This window comes from Microplitis mediator, chromosome 11 (genome assembly GCF_029852145.1).
Source record: "Microplitis mediator isolate UGA2020A chromosome 11, iyMicMedi2.1, whole genome shotgun sequence".
NCBI lineage: Eukaryota > Metazoa > Arthropoda > Insecta > Hymenoptera > Braconidae > Microplitis > Microplitis mediator.
In genome coordinates, this window is record NC_079979.1 from 19411665 (window position 1) to 19429980 (window position 18316).

Below are 18316 nucleotides of genomic sequence, written 5' to 3' on the forward strand. Positions count from 1 at the left end.
TAGTCGAAAAAAAAAAAATTTTTTTTTTGATCAAAATTTCAGGAGGGCCGCTCTGCCCCACCCTCCCCTATATGTTATATATATAGAACATAATTTTGCACGTGGGAAGCTAATTTATTAAACACATTAACTTTTTTTTTGTTCAGAGAAGTTTAATTCCTTTTGAAAAAGATTTTGAATAACTCTTTTTTTTTATATGAGAAAAAAAAATCAAATTTCCCATTGACTTTTACTTTTTTCGTATAAATATATAACATAAAAAACGGAAGTAATTAATTAATAAAGTATACCATCGATAAAAAAAAGAAAATTAACCGTAAAAAAATTTCTCTTATGGTCGTTATCAATTCGTCTCGCATATAATAAGTCTCTTGACATCGTCCACTTAATAATAAGTGCAGTAGGGTGTCAAATGTAATGACAGCATACACAAATGTCTAGATCGATCTGAAATATGAAGGCTCTAGTTGCCCATCCCGTTGTTTCGAGCACAACAAAGTATTTTACTCGAGCGAACTTACCTGCCGTGAGCTCATCAGCAGTCAAATCATGCACAATGAGACCTCGATAATCGAAGACCATACTGAATGAAAAGAAAATTAGTTCTTGCATTAACCAGGTAGGGGTACATTATAACTCGTGTGAGGACGATCCGTATACAGAGTATAGGTAAGTATAAATAGTCACTTGCTCCATCAACCGACATCAGTTGCAGAACTACCGTTGACAATTATCGTCGTCTTCAGTTGACCGTCACCACCAATCGGATCAGATCAATTATAGCAATACTATTGTTGTAGTTAAATTTAATATCTATCATAATGATGAATAAGTTTGTAATAGTGTTGACAGCAGTTGTGGCTTTGGCTGTTGCTCAGCCAGCGAAAATCGACAGTTGGAAAAGTACAAGCATGGATAGTATCGTCGAGCAAACAAAATCCGACTGTGCGCGTAACAATGACGACATGGCTTGTATGAAGTTCAAAGTTCTTAATTTACTTGACCAAATTTTCCGCAAAGACAATTTTAAGGTACTAATTTTTTTTTTTTTTTTTTAATTATTGTTGTTATTATTATGTTTTTTTTTTATGATTACAGGTATCAGATGCTATTGAGGTAACACGCAATACCCAATCTGTCGAAGAAACCGCACGCAGTGAATCATCATTCCTCGAAACAGTACAAAATTATCTTATTTCCCACGACGTGACGTTCAAAATGCCCCTTGACGCTGCGGTAAAAGTGAGCGCGAGGAACATCGAGGATGACCAATTGACTTTTGACGTCAAATTTGGGCAAGGAAGAGCCGTCGAGGAAGCCAGAAGATCCAAACTCAAGAAAGTTATCATCCCTATTATGGTGTTCGTCTTACTGAAGGCGATGACTCTGATCCCGTTGGCCATCGGTGTTTTGGGTCTCAAAGCCTGGAACGCACTTCAGTTGTCGTTCTTCAGCTTCGTCGTGTCTGTGGGACTGGCGATCTTCCAGCTGTGCAAGAAAATCGCGGCCGACAGCCACTCGGCTCCGATTGCTGCCCATGGGCCCTGGGAATATCAGGCCCAGTACCGGGGATTCAACGACCAGCCGGCTGATGAACCATCAGCTCAACATCTAGCATACGCTGCCTATGCTCCAGAATCATAAATTTTTAACGATGTAATTTTTGTTCCTCACTGATTAGATGATACTGTTGTATTATAATTTTTTATTTTAATATTTAATAAATTATTTATGTTATTACTGATATACTTTTTGTTTTTGATCCTCTCATTAAAATTATCTCATTAAAAATTTAAGGCATTCGTTATTCAAAAATTTATTTGCCGGGTGAAAAAATGTAGAGCGAGTTTCACTTGATTTTTTTTTTATTTGCATAGAAGTGATTTTACTTACATGCTGCTTTCAATAATACATTTTTATGCTTGTGAAAGCGTGTGGCAATTTTAAAAAATTCTAGAGTAGGGAGGGGCAAAGTGGCCCGTCTAAAAAAATTTGAAAATTACTTTTTTTTTAAATTAAATTTTATTTTAATTGCTTAGAAAATATTTTATATCACCCAGTTATTAAAAAAAAATTATGGGGGTAAAATGAGCCAGCGCAAAAAAATTCTAAAAGTTAACGAAATTAAATAAAATAATTAATTCTGACCTTTAATATCCTTTCCTGTTACACAGAATTGAAAAAAAAATTTAAACCAAACTCTGACTTTTTTTTTAAATAAAATTTTTAAATAAAAAATTTATAGAACTAATTTCGAGTTTCAAATTCGTAAGGAATTTTGTCCCATGTGGCCCCATGTGGTTTGAAAAAAAAAATCAGAAGTCTATTTTGCCTTTTCCCCTCCTTCGTATTTCAGAAGACTGTTATTATTATAAAATTTTTTAATTAAGGACTAATATAAAAAATATGATGATTTAGAAGGCATAGGAATGCAGTGACACAAAAATAAATAGTAATTCAAAAGCAAATATGAGGTTACCCATCTAAAATTCCAGTTATTACTGAACAACCGTTAGGTACACAATAAACGAAAGGCCCGCCTGACAATGAATATATATATGTATATATAAATATTTTTTTTCACATAATTTATTAAATAAATTTGTGGTTTCACTTCGTAACCATCCATAGCCTCAGACTACTTTTGGCTATTTTTCATATAAATTTTATATCTTCAGCAAATCAGCGGAGTATTACACAGGATGAGACACTACTTGTTCATTGCTCGTGACTCTGAATTAAACTGTCATGAAACCATTGGGGTGATCGAGCCAGCAAATTGATGATTGAGAGTTTTTATCAACAGCAAAAGTCATATTTTAGAGTAAAATATTTTTTAAGTTTTAGTTTCGAATTCTATTTATTTTAAGTAATCGGCTTCATATATTTTATGATTTTTATAGACAACTGACGTAAAACAGCCTTCATAAATAAGCATACAGTGAATACATTGCAAATCAAAATTACTCAGCAAAAACATTTTAAATCTTTTTTTAATTTGCGAGACTTGATCTCTAATTTTTTTCCTTAAAAAAAAAAAAAAAAATGCACGGAAAAATTGTTTTTATTTGACATGCTATGGTGTCATGGTAAAGCCGAGTCATGTTGGTCATCTTCAGAAATTGACTTCGGATTTAATCCGCAAATTTTGACAGCGAATTTAATCCTTTCACTCCCCAAATTTTTTACGGGGTAGTAATTTTTCCGTGTTTACTTCAATTTCCGTCAGGTGGCCAACAGTCCGTCTTTACTATGACCATACACAGAAAAAAATAATTTCTTGAGCCAAGAAAATTATAAGGAAGACCGAAGTTATTTTGGAGCAAGAAGAAATTTTCTTAGCCCAAGAAAATTTACCCTTGACTCAAGATTTTTTCCTTTCTGTGTAATATTTCAAATAAGAATAATTTTTCCATGTGATGCAAAAAATTTTTTTTAAAAACTTCAATCGAACACCAGTCTCTAGATTTTATTTACTAATTTTCCATCGCCAATATTTTCCAATTTACATATCAATAAACTTTAATTTAAAAATGAGACGATATATTTAACACTCACGTACTTGAAATGACTTTCTAATTTGAAAATCAGGCAAATTTACTTATTCATTGACGGAATAAATTTAGCAAAAAAAAAAAATAAAAATACCATAATAATTTGCCAATTACGAATAAAATAAACAAATCCCATGCATTAACACCAGATGACAATGACAGTGATGACAATGATAATGACCCTGCACCCGGTGGTAATAAGTTGAACTGGGAATCACTCATTAGCATACAGACACCATCGTATAACATACCAACATGATCGGGCTGTTCCGTTGTCCCGGTACGGCATGTAAGTGAATACCACAACGTGCAGCGTAAAACAAACGTCACCATACCCATCGGCTCATCGACTTATCAGCAACCAGTGACTTGCCTATCAAGCCTAATAATGCAATATATACATATATAACATATATGTATATATGAAGGATTGTAAGTAAATCGGCTGGCACCGAGTCAGGCGGCAAATGACGGCTCGGTTGTCGCCTTTTCTATGCGAAGTAAATTTAAATAATAAATTTTCTTTTGATAATAAATTCATATCATGTGCGACCGAATAACATAGATACTGTGGTTCGAAATTAAATAAAAGGGACGTGCCACTCCTCCGTCAGTCGCAGTTTGATCGTCGATTGCGTGCCATTGGACCGGTCACAATCGACAAATTTATTTTATTGATTAATAATTAATAATTAATAACAAATAAGAGTTGATAAATAAATTTTAAAATGCGTTCGTTAATTGTGATAAGCATATCCGTATTTTTGTTATCAACAAGTGGATTAACGTCAGCTTCGAGGCCGGATTTCATAACGAAATCGGTCGATGAGTGTATCGGAGCGGAGTCATGGTCCGGGTGCTTGAAACGCGAGGTATTGGAATATTTGGACGATAAGTTGGGCACTACCACCGAGGCCCGTTCCCTCGAATCCGTCGACGAGGCTTTGATTGTCAGAACGGTAAAATATTTGAAAAGTTTTGAGTATGGCGTTAATTTGCCGTTCGTCGAGGCTAAGCTCAAGTACCGCCCGGGACGCAGTCTCGCGGATTTGGACATCGAGTTCGAAAATAATCAAGTCGCGACCTCTCAAGCACGTGGTATTCTGAAGAAAAAATTGTTACTGCCGATTTTATTGCTGCTTAAGTTAAAACTCAAAGCACTCATGCCAATTTTCGTTGCTCTCATTGGGTTGAAAGCTATGAAAGCTTTGATTCTGTCAAAGCTTGCAATCATACTTGTTGTTGGATTTATTGCTGTGCAGTTTTTCAAAAAAGGCGGCATGACACCACCAATGGGTAAGTTTTAAATTTTCATTAATTTTTTTTTTTAAACATTTAAAATATTACTAATGAGGCGGCAAAAATATTTGATGCGATTTAATATTAAATTTTTTATTAACAAGGAATGACGATGGATCCTGCGCCTCCTGCTGGAGCTTACGGAGCACCACCAGCCCCTTCAACGACATCCGGATACGAACCCGTCAACACATGGGACGGAAACGGGCCTTACTCCCGCGTCTGGACACCCAGCAATGGCGAGACTGCGCAGAATCTTGCTTACAATTACTACGCCCCGAGTAGCGGCAGTAATTCAAACTCTTATAGCGCACCGTTGAGCTCATCCTCGAGCGCAAGTTCCAGCAGCAGCTCGTCGAATTAATGGATTAAAAATAAAAATAATTATTTATTTATATTTAAATTTATATTATTTACCCGAGCTCTTCAACGTGACTTGATAAAATCCTTTGATGGGATCGCCATTACAATGACTACGATTTAATAATTATCCAAAGACATGCAAGCAAATAATAGTTAGTTTTTACTTTTTTTTTTTAAAGTTATTATTGTTGTGATTAAAATAAATTATTTTTATCATGGCGTGTCTCTTTATTTAATAAAGATTTTTTTATTTATTTTATTATTAATAATTGTACAGATAAACTATTATTATTATTATTGATTTTTTTATTAAATTTATTTTAGTTGTTTTTTTAATAATCATTATTAAATGTGTAATATATTTATTTTGATATATTTATATATTTTTGTTAATAATAATTGTATTATTTTATGATTTAAAGACAATGCACTCCACCGACAATGGCACGTTTTTTTTTATTTTTACATACATTCATTTACTGTATTGAGTAATAAAAAATAAATATGAAAAAAAAAAAAATTATAATTTTATTTTAAAAAATGTGGAATTTATAAATGGGAAACTGGGGCCATTTTACAGCAGTCAGCGTTTTCGAATTTTAAATAAAAAGAGTCATGTACACGGAAAAAAAATAGGCCCTGCAACAGGATTTTTCCTGTGGAAACAATAGAATAAGGAACAAGTTTCATGTACCAAATTTTCAAAGAAAATTCAAATTTTGAAAAATAAATTCAAAGTTTTAATTTTAAAATTTGAATTTTTTTTCAAATTCTGAAATTTCACTGCACTGACAAAAAAATTGATACATAAAACTTGTTCCTTATTTCATTAATTCTGCCCGAAAAATCCTGTTGCTGCTACAGGATTTTGTCCTTTTGCTCCCACAGGATTTGTCCTGTTGCTGTAACATAAAAATTTTTTTACTCCCACAGGACTGCGGTCTGCTGCAGCGCCTATTTTTTTCCGTGTATCAAACACTTGAAAAAAAAAATTTCTCTAATGATAAACTTACCCCACTTTTTTCTAAAATATCTAATTTCGTTAAAAAATAAATGAAACATATTTACGGCAATTAAAAATTTATTAAATTAATTTTTGTTTTTAAAACAAAATTTTGTGTAACGACATTTCCAAGTTATTTTAAAAAGTGATTACGATTCTATTGGACAGTTTTAATGGGTTTATAAAACACTCAGTCTAAATTTAAAAGTTAATAGCAGGTTTTATTAGCCATGGTTCGATAAATTTCAAAGAATCTTCAAATTTTTTATACTTTATAGCGACTTTCTGAACAGTGTGTGCCATCATAATGGCATCAAAAATTTTCATAAAAATTATTGTAATTTTTGAATTCATTTTCGTCATAAGGACATCGTCTGATATCCAGAATTCGAGTGACGAATTCTCACAATCACAAGTGATATTATTCTACGCGCCATTAAACGGGGAATTGATCAGAGAGCAAATAGTCATTTATTGGCGGAATATTAATTTTAAAATAGGAGACACTGTAGCTTTGTTTTATGGTCTCCCTAGAGAAAAAAATACGAGGATTGCTTTTTCACATACGCCAGGAAGTATGAGCGGTGTAGTTAAAACAAATGTACCTCCTACGGGCGCGATTTATTTGTTGAATATGACCTACGTCTCGCAGTGCGTCGGTAAGTAAAATCATCAGTATTTAAACTTGATGTAAAAAACTTTTTTCCTCATATCAGGGTATTATGGGGCTTGGATTCGTAACAATACCATAAGAAAAATAAATTGTTTGTCTACTCATCCTGATTGGATGAGCAGAAACAAAGATTTGTTTGAAAAAATGACTCTTGGGAAAATATTTTTACCGGGAACACACAACTCAGGATCATATGGTAAAGAAATACCGAGACCACTTCATTCTAGATATACTGTAACTCAGGTACTCATTTTTTTTTTTAAATTTGGTCGACCAGCGATGGGATCGAACCCATGACTGCTCGGTCAAAGCTCCCTTTACTCTGTCCACCGAAACTTTGCTTTCGCTGCAGGATCGTGATGTTTTCGATCAACTGGTATCCGGTGCACGTTATCTAGACATCAGACCGTGCATATCCAATGGAGACATAAGAAAATACTGGGTCTGCCATGGCCCAATATTCATGCACCCTCTCAATGGTATTATCTACGACATTAAAGATTTTATGACCAACACTCACGAAATAGTGATTCTTAGTTTCAGAGAATTTCCCCGCGGTATTTATAAATATTCGTTTTAATAATATATACCGACGTTCTAATTAGCAAATTGTCTAACTCCATTTAAGAAATTCCTCCATTTATGCGAAAAAAAAGTAATTAAAAATTTTTTATTTCATCTGAAAATCAATTCCATATCTAGTATAGGGGAAGGGGGGCGAAACGGGTAGGGTGGGCAAAACGGGGTACCCTCAAAATTTTATGAAAAAAAAAATTTTTTTTTTTCGTCTAATTAGTATAAATCCGATAGATTTGCGCACTTTTAGCCCTACGCATGACACCTGGGGCAAAATGGACCAGCCGAAAATCCTGAAAAAATGATTCTTTCAAATTTTTATCGTTAAATTAAAAAAAATTTGATATAATTCCGCATTTTTAGCCTTACCCATAACACCTAGGGCAAAATGGACCAGCCGAAAATTTTGAAAAAATGATTCTTTTATATTTTTATCGTCAAATTAAATAAAATATAATACATTAATCCATTTTTCGGCTGATTTGTTATAGCTGGGGCAAATTTGGCCACTAAAAATATTCGAAAATAATATTTTATTGTTTTATTGATAAAATATTTTAAATAATGCAAAATAATCTGCAATCTAAAAAATCAAAAAACACGTTTTTTGGGTTCAAAATAATGACAAATAAGAAATACAGAATTGTTTTTTTTTATTAAATAGCAATTAGTAATTAAGCTAATCGATGGGAAACGATTTATTACACTTAAAAAAATTTTTCTTGAGTATTATAAAACCAAAAATAGTTGTCAAGAGAAAGAAATACATTCTTTATAATAAAAACAATTTAAAAAAAAAAAAAAAAAAAATATCATTTTTTGGAGGGAGGCCTCTCTGCCCCACAAAAATTTTTTTTTTTGCCTTCGTGTCCACCAATGATGTGAAATGTAATTTTTCTTTATGTATAATAGATATAAAAGATTCAAGTAATAAAATTTGATCAATTTTCAGAAATTTTTTTTTTTTTTCAACTTTTTTTAAGGGTACCTCGTTTTGCCCGCAAAAAATAAAAATTTTATTTTTTAACGGCAGCTAAAAATTTTGTCGATTTACCTCGAATATCACTAAAAACAAAAAGATTTAGCGTATTTTAGTCCTCGAAAACTTAGTATTTCCTTAGGTACCCTCTTTCCCCCCCCTCCCCTATATAATATTTTTGTCTAGGTTGCTCAAATAATATTTTTTCGTACTATTACTATCTGTAAATTGCACGGAATCACTTACTAAAAAATTTTAAGTTAGACAATTTGCTAATTAGAACGTCGATACTCTGAATATCAAATCACTCATCTCAGTCATTACTCATGAGCTTTCAATCCATCAGGGTTTGGCACTAATGATGACCACCGTGACTTCATAGAGTATCTGAAAAACCACTTTGATGACTTTATTTGTTTGCCAATGATACTTCCAGTAGAATCGATCACCCTCGGCAACATTTGGAAATCAAACAAACGGCTCATATTGAGTTACGACCATCCTATGCAACAAACATCAACTTATTTGTGGCCAGCGATATCTCAATTTTGGCCTAACGCTAAAACAACAGATCAGCTCTACAACTCCATTGACGGATTTGAAAATAGAAAGAAAGACCGTTCATTATTGTTCGTTGCTCTATAATTTAATTTAATTTCAGATGCATTCACAAGCAATGATCTTATAATGCTGTCTTATTTTTTATGTAAACAGAAGATCTAGTACGAAAATAATGAGAGTGACGATGGCCGAAATGACGCTGGACGCTGAGTCCGTCGTTTCTGATAGTTTTGCTCAGTTATTCGGACGAGGGACTGAATCATTGTTTCAACTAGGTGTTCAAGTTGGCCCACTTCTGACTGAATGGTACAATCAGAAGTATAATTCAACTGCTAACATTGTTGCCGTTGACTTTATTGACGCCACGGGAATTGTTGAAGTTGCTATCGACGCGAATAAACTTCGCGCCTCTCCATATTTTGTTGATGATTTCTATTATTATTGAACTGTTGGAGTTTTTAGCAGTCAAGAGAGTCCGTGGGATAGTAAAATATATAATTACTCATTTTTTTCTTCAAGTACTGAGCCCTTAGTCTAGATTTTCTATGAGATTTTTCTGGGATATTCAGAGAAATCTTATGGAATAACACTAGCACAAAATTTAAAGACGTCAGATTTTGCGTCATCATAAATTTTTTTATTTTATAAATTTATTTTCCACGATGGAGTTTTTTTTTAAATAAAAAATAAGTGATAAGTCGTAACGATAATTCTATAATTCTCAGAAAATAAAAGCATAATGCTTATTTCGAATGTATGTACGTGTGTTAAAAAAAAATTTTCAAGATACACATGACATAACTAAATAATCAATTTTTTATTAATTTAATCTAATTATGTAATTTTTTTGAAAATATTCCGCGTTTTATTTCCTCATATGATTATCATAATGCAGGCGATGAAATTCATATTTTTTTATAATTAAATTATAATATGTAAAAATAATTTTTTGTATTAATTGCATTCATTAACTTTATTCATTCATGACATTACAAGTTTAACTCCATCGGATACAATATCAATTATTTTTATTATTTTTCAATCCTGTTTATCCCATGATAAGATTTGGAATCTACAGAAAATTAATATTACCATTATTATTATTATTATTATTATTATTATTATTATTATTATTATTATTATTATTATTATTATTATTATTATTATTATTATTATTATTATTATTATTATTATTATTATTATTATTATTATTATTATTATTATTATTATTATTATTATTATTATTATTATTATTATTATTATTTTTACTTTAAAAAAAATAAATGATACAGAAGTTAATTGACGTCTAATAATTTTTGAAATATTTTCAAAATAATAAATTATAAAAAAAAAAATATTTAAAAAAATTGCACTTGTAGTTTTTTTAATTTTCTACATGTGCATATTTTTTTTTTTTTTTTTTTTTGTAATTCGGCTGCTCAATTTCAAAACACAGTAAGTGAAAAATTTTTTGAAATCGATTTTTTAGTACTTTTAGTTCCAGTGGAGTCTTGTGAACATGATTCGATGCATATTTCAAAAATTTTATTTTTCTCAGTCACTGTGTTTTGAAATTGGGCAGCCGAATTGATTTATTGAAAAAAAAAATCCAAAAATTGTTAATTGTCTGTTAACTTCAGGATCATTTATTGATTCAGAACTTTGTAATAAAAAAGTGATAAGTAATTGTGATTACGTAATATTTAACTTACATTATTCTCATGGAAACAAACAAAGAGCATGTGGGCTGTTTCACACTGGTCATTTCCCCCTGTAATTAATATATTTAATAATTTAAGTGCACAAAATTTGAATAATCCTTTATCATAATACAAATTACTATCAACACGTACTTCTGGTGCCACATGATCTGATTGCACCGACAAGCTGATCGTGGAATGGCAAATTTTCAGGAACTTTACTGGCAGCTACTTCAACATTCAGAGAACCGTCTGCAGTTAACTGAAAATAAAATCCACTACATTTTTTTCCCTCTACTAATTAGTAGTAAATAAATTAGTGTCTCAATCAACTAATCGTCGGCTTACCAAATTTAATTCCTTCAAAACACAAGCCACGTGGCAATCAAACTGCGGGTCGTTTATCATTTCGCCTTGGAGTACACGATCGATTACACTGGGATCGACTCTATTGGTACGGTCGCATGTTCTACGAGCCATTCCAAATTTTATAAGATCTTCGGCAGTTATTGCCTGTCAAAATCATTATAATTATTATTGACCCTATGCTGTAATTGCGCACCTCAATTACAAATAGGAACGACCTGAGCTAAATCGGACACCATTTCTGAGACAGATTTTATTTTCAATCCCTATTTAGAGCTCAGAAAAAAATGAAGAAGGCGGGAAGTTTCAAATATTTTTTACTGAAAATTTTGAATCGGTCACTGGCCAGGCTGATTAATACCCCAGCCCTTTTACAAACGATAACTGAACAATTTTGAACCCAGAAAAAATTTTCGTTTAAAAAATGGTGTCTGATTTTGCTCTGACTCTCTTTTTATAAAACAAGAAGAATTTTTTTGAAAAATATAAGACAGGTGTCACTGATTTCTTTAATTGGGTAGCTCTGCTGTCAGCATTAGAGGTACGCATTTAAATTTTCCTTATCGAACTTACCGATTCACTTAAAACTACAACCGAAGCGAAAATGAATACAACCGCGAATCGATACATGATTGAAGTTGAAGTTTTACTATCAGATAATATGCCATTTCCTCCTCAATACCTTTCCTTTTATACACAACCTGACCACTTATTTATTTTTTTATAATTCTCTTTTCTCAGAACATAAATTTAATAAGTGACAAGGTATCGTCGGAATAAATTTTCCGTCTATTAAATGGTAATTACCTCAATACTAATAAATAACAAACCAATAAATTTTTTCATCATTTTTTTCACAATTACTCAGCAACATTCGTCTCCATTTCATATCATTACTAATAATAGCCGTCAATTGATATAAATATTTTTAAGTCACAATGAGATCAAATATTGCAACTTTGTAGTCTGATTTTTAAAAAAACTCTTGTTTACGCATTATTGTTCCACATTATCGTGATCTCTGCTCCTCATGAACTAGTGCGATACTTATATTATTTATCACTTTAAGTAAAAATAAAAATTACCAATAATTTTCTTGCTGATTTAAATTATTTATTGACGTTCTGTTTTACAATTTCGCATTTCGTTATTTTTATTTTACAACAAAAACAAAATTAATAATAATAATAATTACATAATTTTTAATTAGCTTGGTAACAAGTAGAGAGCCATTGAGTCGTTATACAATATATATATATTTGTGATTCCTTCGGTCGCCAGAAATAAATAATTATTATTATTCGTCATGGTGATGGTGGTGGTGGTGGTGGGGAGGGTGAGGTAATGCCTGTATAACAATGAACAATAATTAAAATTATTACACAATTTTAATTACATATAAATATATATGAAGGTTAACGTTAGTGTTGATTATATCTTTCTTACAATTAAAATAATAAAATAGTAATTAGTAATTATTATGATTAATATCATTAGTTATATTTTTTTACCTTATTTTCACGAAGGCACTTGAAAACAAGATAAGCTGTCTCGCATTCGTCATCTGCCTCTGCAATTATATTATAATTATTAATTTTTTTTTTTCTTACAATCAAAACTGACATAATAGGGATAAGTGTCTCCCCTATTACACTGCCCCCTAAATACTGCTACTCATTAAAAATATTATTGAATATTATCACCCTATCTTGTTTGTTCCCTGGTGGAAATTTTTCGGAATTTTCTTTGAAAAACTCAGTTCTAAAGTTCTATAGACTTTTTCCAAGTTCTAAAATCTTTTTCAGAGTTATTCAGAGAAAAGTCCGAAAAATTTCCACCAGGGATTCAATTAAGTTTTAAATAAATATTATTAATTGCAAGTATCATTTGCGTGTATGGATATATTTTAAGTATTTTTTAACAATGCAATGATTGTTATTTTTTTTTACGATCTTTTAGAGTTAAAAAAAAAAACGTGAAAATATTTAAATAGTTTAGATTAATAGATCTTACTTTGTTCGCTGCATTTTGTAATGGCTTCAACAACTCTTTCGCGATCTGGTGCATCAGCAGGAATCTTCTCGATTATTTTGTCTTTATTAAGTTTTCCATCGACCATCTTTGCAATTTAAATTTGAATAAATATGTTATTATTACATGATTTTTTTCGTACTATATTAGACATAAAACATTAATATATTTTATATATATAGACTTATACATACAGCGCCTTCAGCCTTCGCAACACAAGCATGGAAACATTTGACTTTTGTCTCGGGTTCTTCGTCTTTCTTATGATTATGAAGATCTTCTTTAGTGACGCCTGCTTCTTCCGCACACTTTTTAAAGATTTCCTTATGCTTTTCTTTCATGTCATCATCTCCCAGAACCTAAATTTTCAAACAGCAAAAAATATTATTCAAATAATAATTTTCGCGCCCTTAGCAGATTCAAAACCATTAGATTTGAATCTTAAGAAACCAAGTCCCTGAAGCCCAACCACGTAAATCCCCTCTCTTTTATTTCTTAGAATTTAATCAAACTTTATTTTCACCTAAAATTAAGTATCATCAAAATTTGACCCATCTGCCGATTATGCACAAAAATAAAAATTAAAATCGTCTCTAATTATTTTACTTTCCAAATTAATTCTGATGAATCAAAGCCCACAATTTTACCAAATTTTACTAAAAAATTTTTTTTTCTCATACTTAACGCGACTATTATTTTAAAAAATCGAATTGACTTTTATCAAAAATTGGAGCGTAATTTTTTTTTTATTATTAATTAAAATTGAACGCTAATGAATAAGCAAATAAATAATTAATGATAATGGTAATAAACTTACACCAACTACAAGAGCACAAGCAACAATTGCTAAAACTGACCCACGCATTGTTTAATAGTAATGTATGTTGTTCAGAGAGTATTCAAAAAATATTATGTTTAGAGTGTGAAAAAATTTGTCTTATATACCCAGCTGACATTAATTAGCTCTCGGTACACATAACAAATGTAATTGACATACACGTAATACTATTATTATATATTATTTATCTTTGCTTTAAATAATTATATTTGTAGTTCACGTTATAATTTATTTTTACGATGATCATCCAGATCACACGGACATCAAGTCGTTGGTGTTGGAGACCAATCAACTTAAATATTTATTACTTTGAATGACTTTTTAATTTTTAGTTCGGGGAATCACATAAGCGTTATTGTGTACCTGAAAATTACTTCCTTCCCACTTGTTGTTTATTTACAATGAATACACCGACAAACTTATATGTATCTATATCTGTATATTTATATCATAAGGAAGTATCATATACTTGTTTTACGATGTTATATTTATGACAATACTGAGCATTTTTTCTAGCCTTGAATTTTAATTTTAGTTTAAATAAATATTAATAAATTAATATTTAATTTAAATTACATAAGTAATTATCTGTAATTAGATTCTGTACCGAACTTCAAAAAAAAAAAACGCGGGCCAAAATTAGGCACTATTTTGAAAATAAAAGAAAAATTATTTGTTTGTTTGAAATTTTTTATTTACGTCTAGAAAAAAATGCGGCAGCTTGACCACTTAAGGCAGAGTCCAATAAAAAATTTTTATCAAAATAAATTCAATTTTACGCGGTTCATTTTTCCCGCAATTTGAGTTCGTTTGATGCCTCCCTTGGAAAAAATAAAATAATAAATAACGAACATATGAAAAAAAAATTTGGCCGCTATAAAGTTCTGTCTGAAGTGACCAAGTTACCCCATGATTATAAAATAAACTTATATGGCCTCAGGTTCCCTGACTTTTTTAAAAATATTTTTTAGTCAATAAAATTTTTGAAAATTTGGTTACAGTAGACAACTACTCTCTAAACACGAATAAGTGAAATAAGTGAATATTCACTAATTTTGAGTGCCAACCGAACCACTTTTTGAAATGACTGGTTCGGTTTGCACTTGGAATTAGTGAATATTCACTTATTTCACTTATTCATGTTTAGAAAGTACTTCCGCTTTGCGCTCAGGGTGTGCAAGATTTTGGAGACAAATTTTGATGACCATTGAGATTGTTTTCAATTTCACTAGGATAATTTATAAAAATGGAACGTGTAATAGAAAATGTTAATTTGTCCTCGGACAGGCAATTCTCGTGTTATATATATTAAGTATGCAATATTTCTTACCGTGTAAAGTCACAAGGCTGCTTATATTATTAGTCATCGCATTATATTAATCTGCCGCTTGATCTGGATAATACTTGTTTGTTAATTTACATACTAATCTTCATTATTATTTTTTTTAATATCCTCGTGATTATTACTGTCATCCTGATTTAAAAAATAGCTGACGATTAATTGTTGTCATTCATATCGGGACAATGATTTTTTGACTTTGCACCCACGGTAATAAAATATCAATTTTTTAAAATTAATTTCCCGGTTTAAATTTTATTATTCTCGGGATAATTTTATATAAAAATTTCATAGCCTTGAATCTGAGAATCTGCCGAACTTCACAATTTGATGATCTCATTTCAATATCATATCACGAAAGTCATTAGTCATTAAATTTTATCGACCCATTTTCAACCTCCCCAAGCATATAATATATATAAAATTTGGTAGTTGATTAATGATATACTTACTGTCAAATTAATCGGTATTTTAAATTCTAATATATACATATGAGAATATGATAAATATAGAAATGGCGTGAGCGAATTAAGTCACTTTTAAAATTTCTTAAAAAATTTTATTTTGATAAATTTGTTCGTAAAATAAAATATTATCAAATTAATTTGAATTTATTTAAACTTTGGGAATAATAATGATTAGTATCATTAATAATAAACAAATATATAAATTTTTAAATTAAGTAAATGATGTCATAATAATATTTTGTGGCGATAATTTTAAAAAATTGTGTGTGTTGGACACGATAAATAAGTAAAATAAAATAGGTTATCATTTAACGAAAATAAAAGTTATAAGACTAATCTTCTGTGACAAGACCCCACTATTTTTTATTATATGCTAATATCAACCTTCACAGATGTAAAATATATTCAGTCCTCACCATATAAAAGAGATGATTTTCTCAGCTCGTTTATTCAGTGACTTGTAAGCTTTTGTGCTGATTTATATTTACACCACAACCAAAAATGAAAATATACGCTGTTATATTCGCTGTTTGCTTCGTTGGTGCTCTAGTAAGTATTGCAATTCATTTTACATCAGAGCAGTGATAAGAGTTCCATAAATTTCCTTATAAATTCAAACTATTGGCAAAATGGTTCCCATGATCACTACCAACCTTTTTTTTTTTTTAAAACCCGTTTTGCCCCTCTCCAGTTCCTCTATTCAAAAAATTGTAAGAAACCTTTCTTGTAGGGCTTTAAATTCTCTACAAAAAAGTATCTTATAATTTTTTCAAAAACTTAATAGTTATATAGTTATTTTGAATTTGAAATTACAAAAGTTAAATATCAAATGGAAATTTTGATTTTGAAATTTTTCGGAGGTTTTGAGATCTCGTGTCAACTTAAAAAATTGATTACCACAAAAAAAATGACATATTTTTATAAATACATTCATAATTTTATTATTAATTTTTTGACAAGTCATGACTCATATTTTATACAACTTTTTTTTTTTTTTAATTCAGGCCGAGCTCACAGAAGAACAATTGGCTAAGCTCCGCGAACACAGAACAGCTTGTGTAACTGAAACTGGTGTCGATGAGGGTAACGTAAAATTTTAAACCACTTGAAATCTGTTTAAAAATATTAAATAGTTAAATTAAATATCTATAATAATTTATTTATTTTTAGCCAACGTTGACACAGCTAAGAAAGGCGAATGGAAAATGGACGACCTTAAACTTCGGTGTTTCTTCGCTTGCATGATGAAGAAAATCAAAGTCGTGAGTAATAAATTTAAGAACAAATAATTTATTAATCAAGTGATTAAAAAACGTTATTTTTTTTTACTGTTATTAGATGAATGAGGATGGAACACTGAACGAAGAGATGACTCGCAAGAGGATGGCCAACGATTTGCCAGCAGACAAAATCGACGGCGTCATGATGAAATGCAAAGACATGAGTAAATTATTTTTAAAATATATTATTACGATTTCTTTAATCAAGGGGTTAAAATTAAATATATAATCGATAATTCTTTTTTCAGAGGGCGCTGACACGTGCGAAACCGCCATGATGATGATGAAGTGTTACGCTGGAGAAAAAGCCTTCACTAAGATAACTGACAAAAGCGCTTAACTAATTCATTTTTTCTTCATGTGACTACAAAATTCTATCAATGAAAAATTTCAAATGTATATCTTTATTTTTTATTTATTTTATAAATGTTAAAGAATAATAAATTAGCATATTTTTATTCTAAATTTGATTTGTTTATTTTTCTGTTCATTCATTCATTCGATAAAAATAAATTTATTCAAAAGTTTAGTAACTATAATTGACGTAGGGTAGAAATGGAAGATAAGAACTAGTCAGAATATTTTTTTTTTAATTCCACAAAAGGGTAAAATGGACATGGGTCAATTGAGTCCACGCAAGATTTCTATTAAAAATTTTTTGTTCATATAATTTAGCAAAGGACTCGTCTACTGACATTTGAATTATTGTCAAAAATTTGATTCAGGGCGCAAAAATTTTTTTCTCATACGTAAATCCCCGCCCTCCCCCACCTCCTTACATTTAGCGTCACCTCAGTGTTAATTTGATGTTGCTCATTTGGAAATAAATTGGATATAAATATATGATGTTTGACTGACGTCATTATTATTTTAGTTCTAACCCTTCTGGAAATTTTTCGGACTTTTCTTTGAAAAACTCTGAAAAAGTCTTTAGAACTTTAGAACTGAGTTTTTTAGAGAAAATTCCGAAAAATTTCCACCAGGGAATCCATATAAATATATATATATATATATGATGTATATATGTAAATATGATGAATATAGAAAAGGGATGGCAGCAACGAGTAATTTAAAAAACTTTCTGAATGATTTTTTGTTTGAATTTTGAATTATTAATTTTAAAAAAACTTAATTCGATTTATTTGAGAGAAAAAAAAACACAACAGTTTCTTGATAAATTTATTTACAAAATGAATTATTATCACATTAATATTAATTTATTTAAACTCTGAAAACAACGATAATAATTAGTATCATTACTAATAAACATATATGAAAACGTTTACG

General features: G+C 30.3%; 6 protein-coding genes across 7 annotated transcripts; 4 read left to right on the top strand and 2 right to left on the bottom strand.

Annotated features, from left to right (window-relative positions):
* The first annotated feature begins 499 nt into the window (after positions 1 to 499).
* LOC130677246 (uncharacterized) lies at positions 500 to 1758 on the top strand. Of its 2 annotated transcripts, XM_057483929.1 has the most exons (3): positions 500 to 619; positions 710 to 1031; positions 1099 to 1758. In XM_057483929.1, exons 2-3 carry the CDS (start codon positions 822 to 824, stop codon positions 1642 to 1644), a joined length of 756 nt encoding a protein of 251 aa, XP_057339912.1. In that variant the 5' UTR covers positions 500 to 619; positions 710 to 821; the 3' UTR covers positions 1645 to 1758. The 2 variants fall into 2 exon arrangements, with proteins under 2 accessions (XP_057339912.1, XP_057339913.1); XM_057483930.1 differs by lacking the exon at positions 500 to 619 and having other exon boundaries at positions 698 to 1031.
* Positions 1759 to 4055: 2297 nt separating this feature from the next.
* On the top strand, positions 4056 to 5500 carry LOC130677267 (uncharacterized). Its single transcript, XM_057483955.1, has 2 exons — positions 4056 to 4850; positions 4958 to 5500. The coding sequence occupies exons 1-2, from the start codon at positions 4283 to 4285 to the stop codon at positions 5215 to 5217; spliced, it is 828 nt and encodes a 275-aa protein (XP_057339938.1). The 5' UTR covers positions 4056 to 4282; the 3' UTR covers positions 5218 to 5500.
* A 1296-nt stretch (positions 5501 to 6796) lies between these two features.
* Positions 6797 to 9453, top strand: LOC130677023 (PI-PLC X domain-containing protein 1-like). The gene is made up of 5 exons (XM_057483541.1): positions 6797 to 6878; positions 6936 to 7126; positions 7170 to 7449; positions 8830 to 9076; positions 9162 to 9453. Exons 1-5 carry the CDS (start codon positions 6797 to 6799, stop codon positions 9451 to 9453), a joined length of 1092 nt encoding a protein of 363 aa, XP_057339524.1.
* A 468-nt stretch (positions 9454 to 9921) lies between these two features.
* Positions 9922 to 11795, bottom strand: LOC130677649 (general odorant-binding protein 72-like). Its single transcript, XM_057484474.1, has 5 exons — positions 11648 to 11795; positions 11057 to 11221; positions 10862 to 10970; positions 10721 to 10779; positions 9922 to 10080 (listed from the first exon to the last, which is right to left on the bottom strand). Exons 1-5 carry the CDS (start codon positions 11702 to 11704, stop codon positions 10057 to 10059), a joined length of 414 nt encoding a protein of 137 aa, XP_057340457.1. The 5' UTR covers positions 11705 to 11795; the 3' UTR covers positions 9922 to 10056.
* Positions 11796 to 12165: 370 nt separating this feature from the next.
* LOC130677648 (general odorant-binding protein 56d-like) lies at positions 12166 to 14081 on the bottom strand. Its single transcript, XM_057484473.1, has 5 exons — positions 13923 to 14081; positions 13300 to 13464; positions 13088 to 13193; positions 12586 to 12644; positions 12166 to 12422 (listed from the first exon to the last, which is right to left on the bottom strand). Exons 1-5 carry the CDS (start codon positions 13968 to 13970, stop codon positions 12372 to 12374), a joined length of 429 nt encoding a protein of 142 aa, XP_057340456.1. The 5' UTR covers positions 13971 to 14081; the 3' UTR covers positions 12166 to 12371.
* Positions 14082 to 16139: 2058 nt separating this feature from the next.
* Positions 16140 to 17494, top strand: LOC130677992 (general odorant-binding protein 56d-like). The gene is made up of 5 exons (XM_057484936.1): positions 16140 to 16298; positions 16754 to 16832; positions 16920 to 17011; positions 17088 to 17193; positions 17278 to 17494. The coding sequence occupies exons 1-5, from the start codon at positions 16251 to 16253 to the stop codon at positions 17367 to 17369; spliced, it is 417 nt and encodes a 138-aa protein (XP_057340919.1). The 5' UTR covers positions 16140 to 16250; the 3' UTR covers positions 17370 to 17494.
* Positions 17495 to 18316: the final 822 nt, after the last annotated feature.

Excerpts from the sequence above, each read along its gene's own strand:
- LOC130677246 (XM_057483929.1), top strand. The coding sequence starts at position 822 with ATGATGAATAAGTTTGTAATAGTGTTGACAGCAGTTGTGGCTTTGGCT. Across the intron at positions 1,032-1,098 it reads TCCGCAAAGACAATTTTAAG|GTATCAGATGCTATTGAGGT; the intron begins GTACTAATTTTT and ends TTATGATTACAG.
- LOC130677267 (XM_057483955.1), top strand. The coding sequence starts at position 4,283 with ATGCGTTCGTTAATTGTGATAAGCATATCCGTATTTTTGTTATCAACA. Across the intron at positions 4,851-4,957 it reads CGGCATGACACCACCAATGG|GAATGACGATGGATCCTGCG; the intron begins GTAAGTTTTAAA and ends TTTATTAACAAG.
- LOC130677023 (XM_057483541.1), top strand. The coding sequence starts at position 6,797 with ATGAGCGGTGTAGTTAAAACAAATGTACCTCCTACGGGCGCGATTTAT. Across the intron at positions 7,127-7,169 it reads CACTTCATTCTAGATATACT|CGATGGGATCGAACCCATGA; the intron begins GTAACTCAGGTA and ends TTGGTCGACCAG. Across the intron at positions 7,450-8,829 it reads TTTCAGAGAATTTCCCCGCG|AGTATCTGAAAAACCACTTT; the intron begins GTATTTATAAAT and ends GTGACTTCATAG.
- LOC130677649 (XM_057484474.1), bottom strand. The coding sequence starts at position 11,704 with ATGTATCGATTCGCGGTTGTATTCATTTTCGCTTCGGTTGTAGTTTTA. Across the intron at positions 11,222-11,647 it reads TTGTAGTTTTAAGTGAATCG|GCAATAACTGCCGAAGATCT; the intron begins GTAAGTTCGATA and ends TGATTTTGACAG. Across the intron at positions 10,971-11,056 it reads TTTTGAAGGAATTAAATTTG|TTAACTGCAGACGGTTCTCT; the intron begins GTAAGCCGACGA and ends TTTTATTTTCAG.
- LOC130677648 (XM_057484473.1), bottom strand. The coding sequence starts at position 13,970 with ATGCGTGGGTCAGTTTTAGCAATTGTTGCTTGTGCTCTTGTAGTTGGT. Across the intron at positions 13,465-13,922 it reads CTTGTGCTCTTGTAGTTGGT|GTTCTGGGAGATGATGACAT; the intron begins GTAAGTTTATTA and ends TTGAAAATTTAG. Across the intron at positions 12,645-13,087 it reads TACAAAATGCAGCGAACAAA|AGGCAGATGACGAATGCGAG; the intron begins GTAAGATCTATT and ends ATATAATTGCAG.
- LOC130677992 (XM_057484936.1), top strand. The coding sequence starts at position 16,251 with ATGAAAATATACGCTGTTATATTCGCTGTTTGCTTCGTTGGTGCTCTA. Across the intron at positions 16,299-16,753 it reads TTTGCTTCGTTGGTGCTCTA|GCCGAGCTCACAGAAGAACA; the intron begins GTAAGTATTGCA and ends TTTTTAATTCAG. Across the intron at positions 16,833-16,919 it reads TGAAACTGGTGTCGATGAGG|CCAACGTTGACACAGCTAAG; the intron begins GTAACGTAAAAT and ends ATTTATTTTTAG.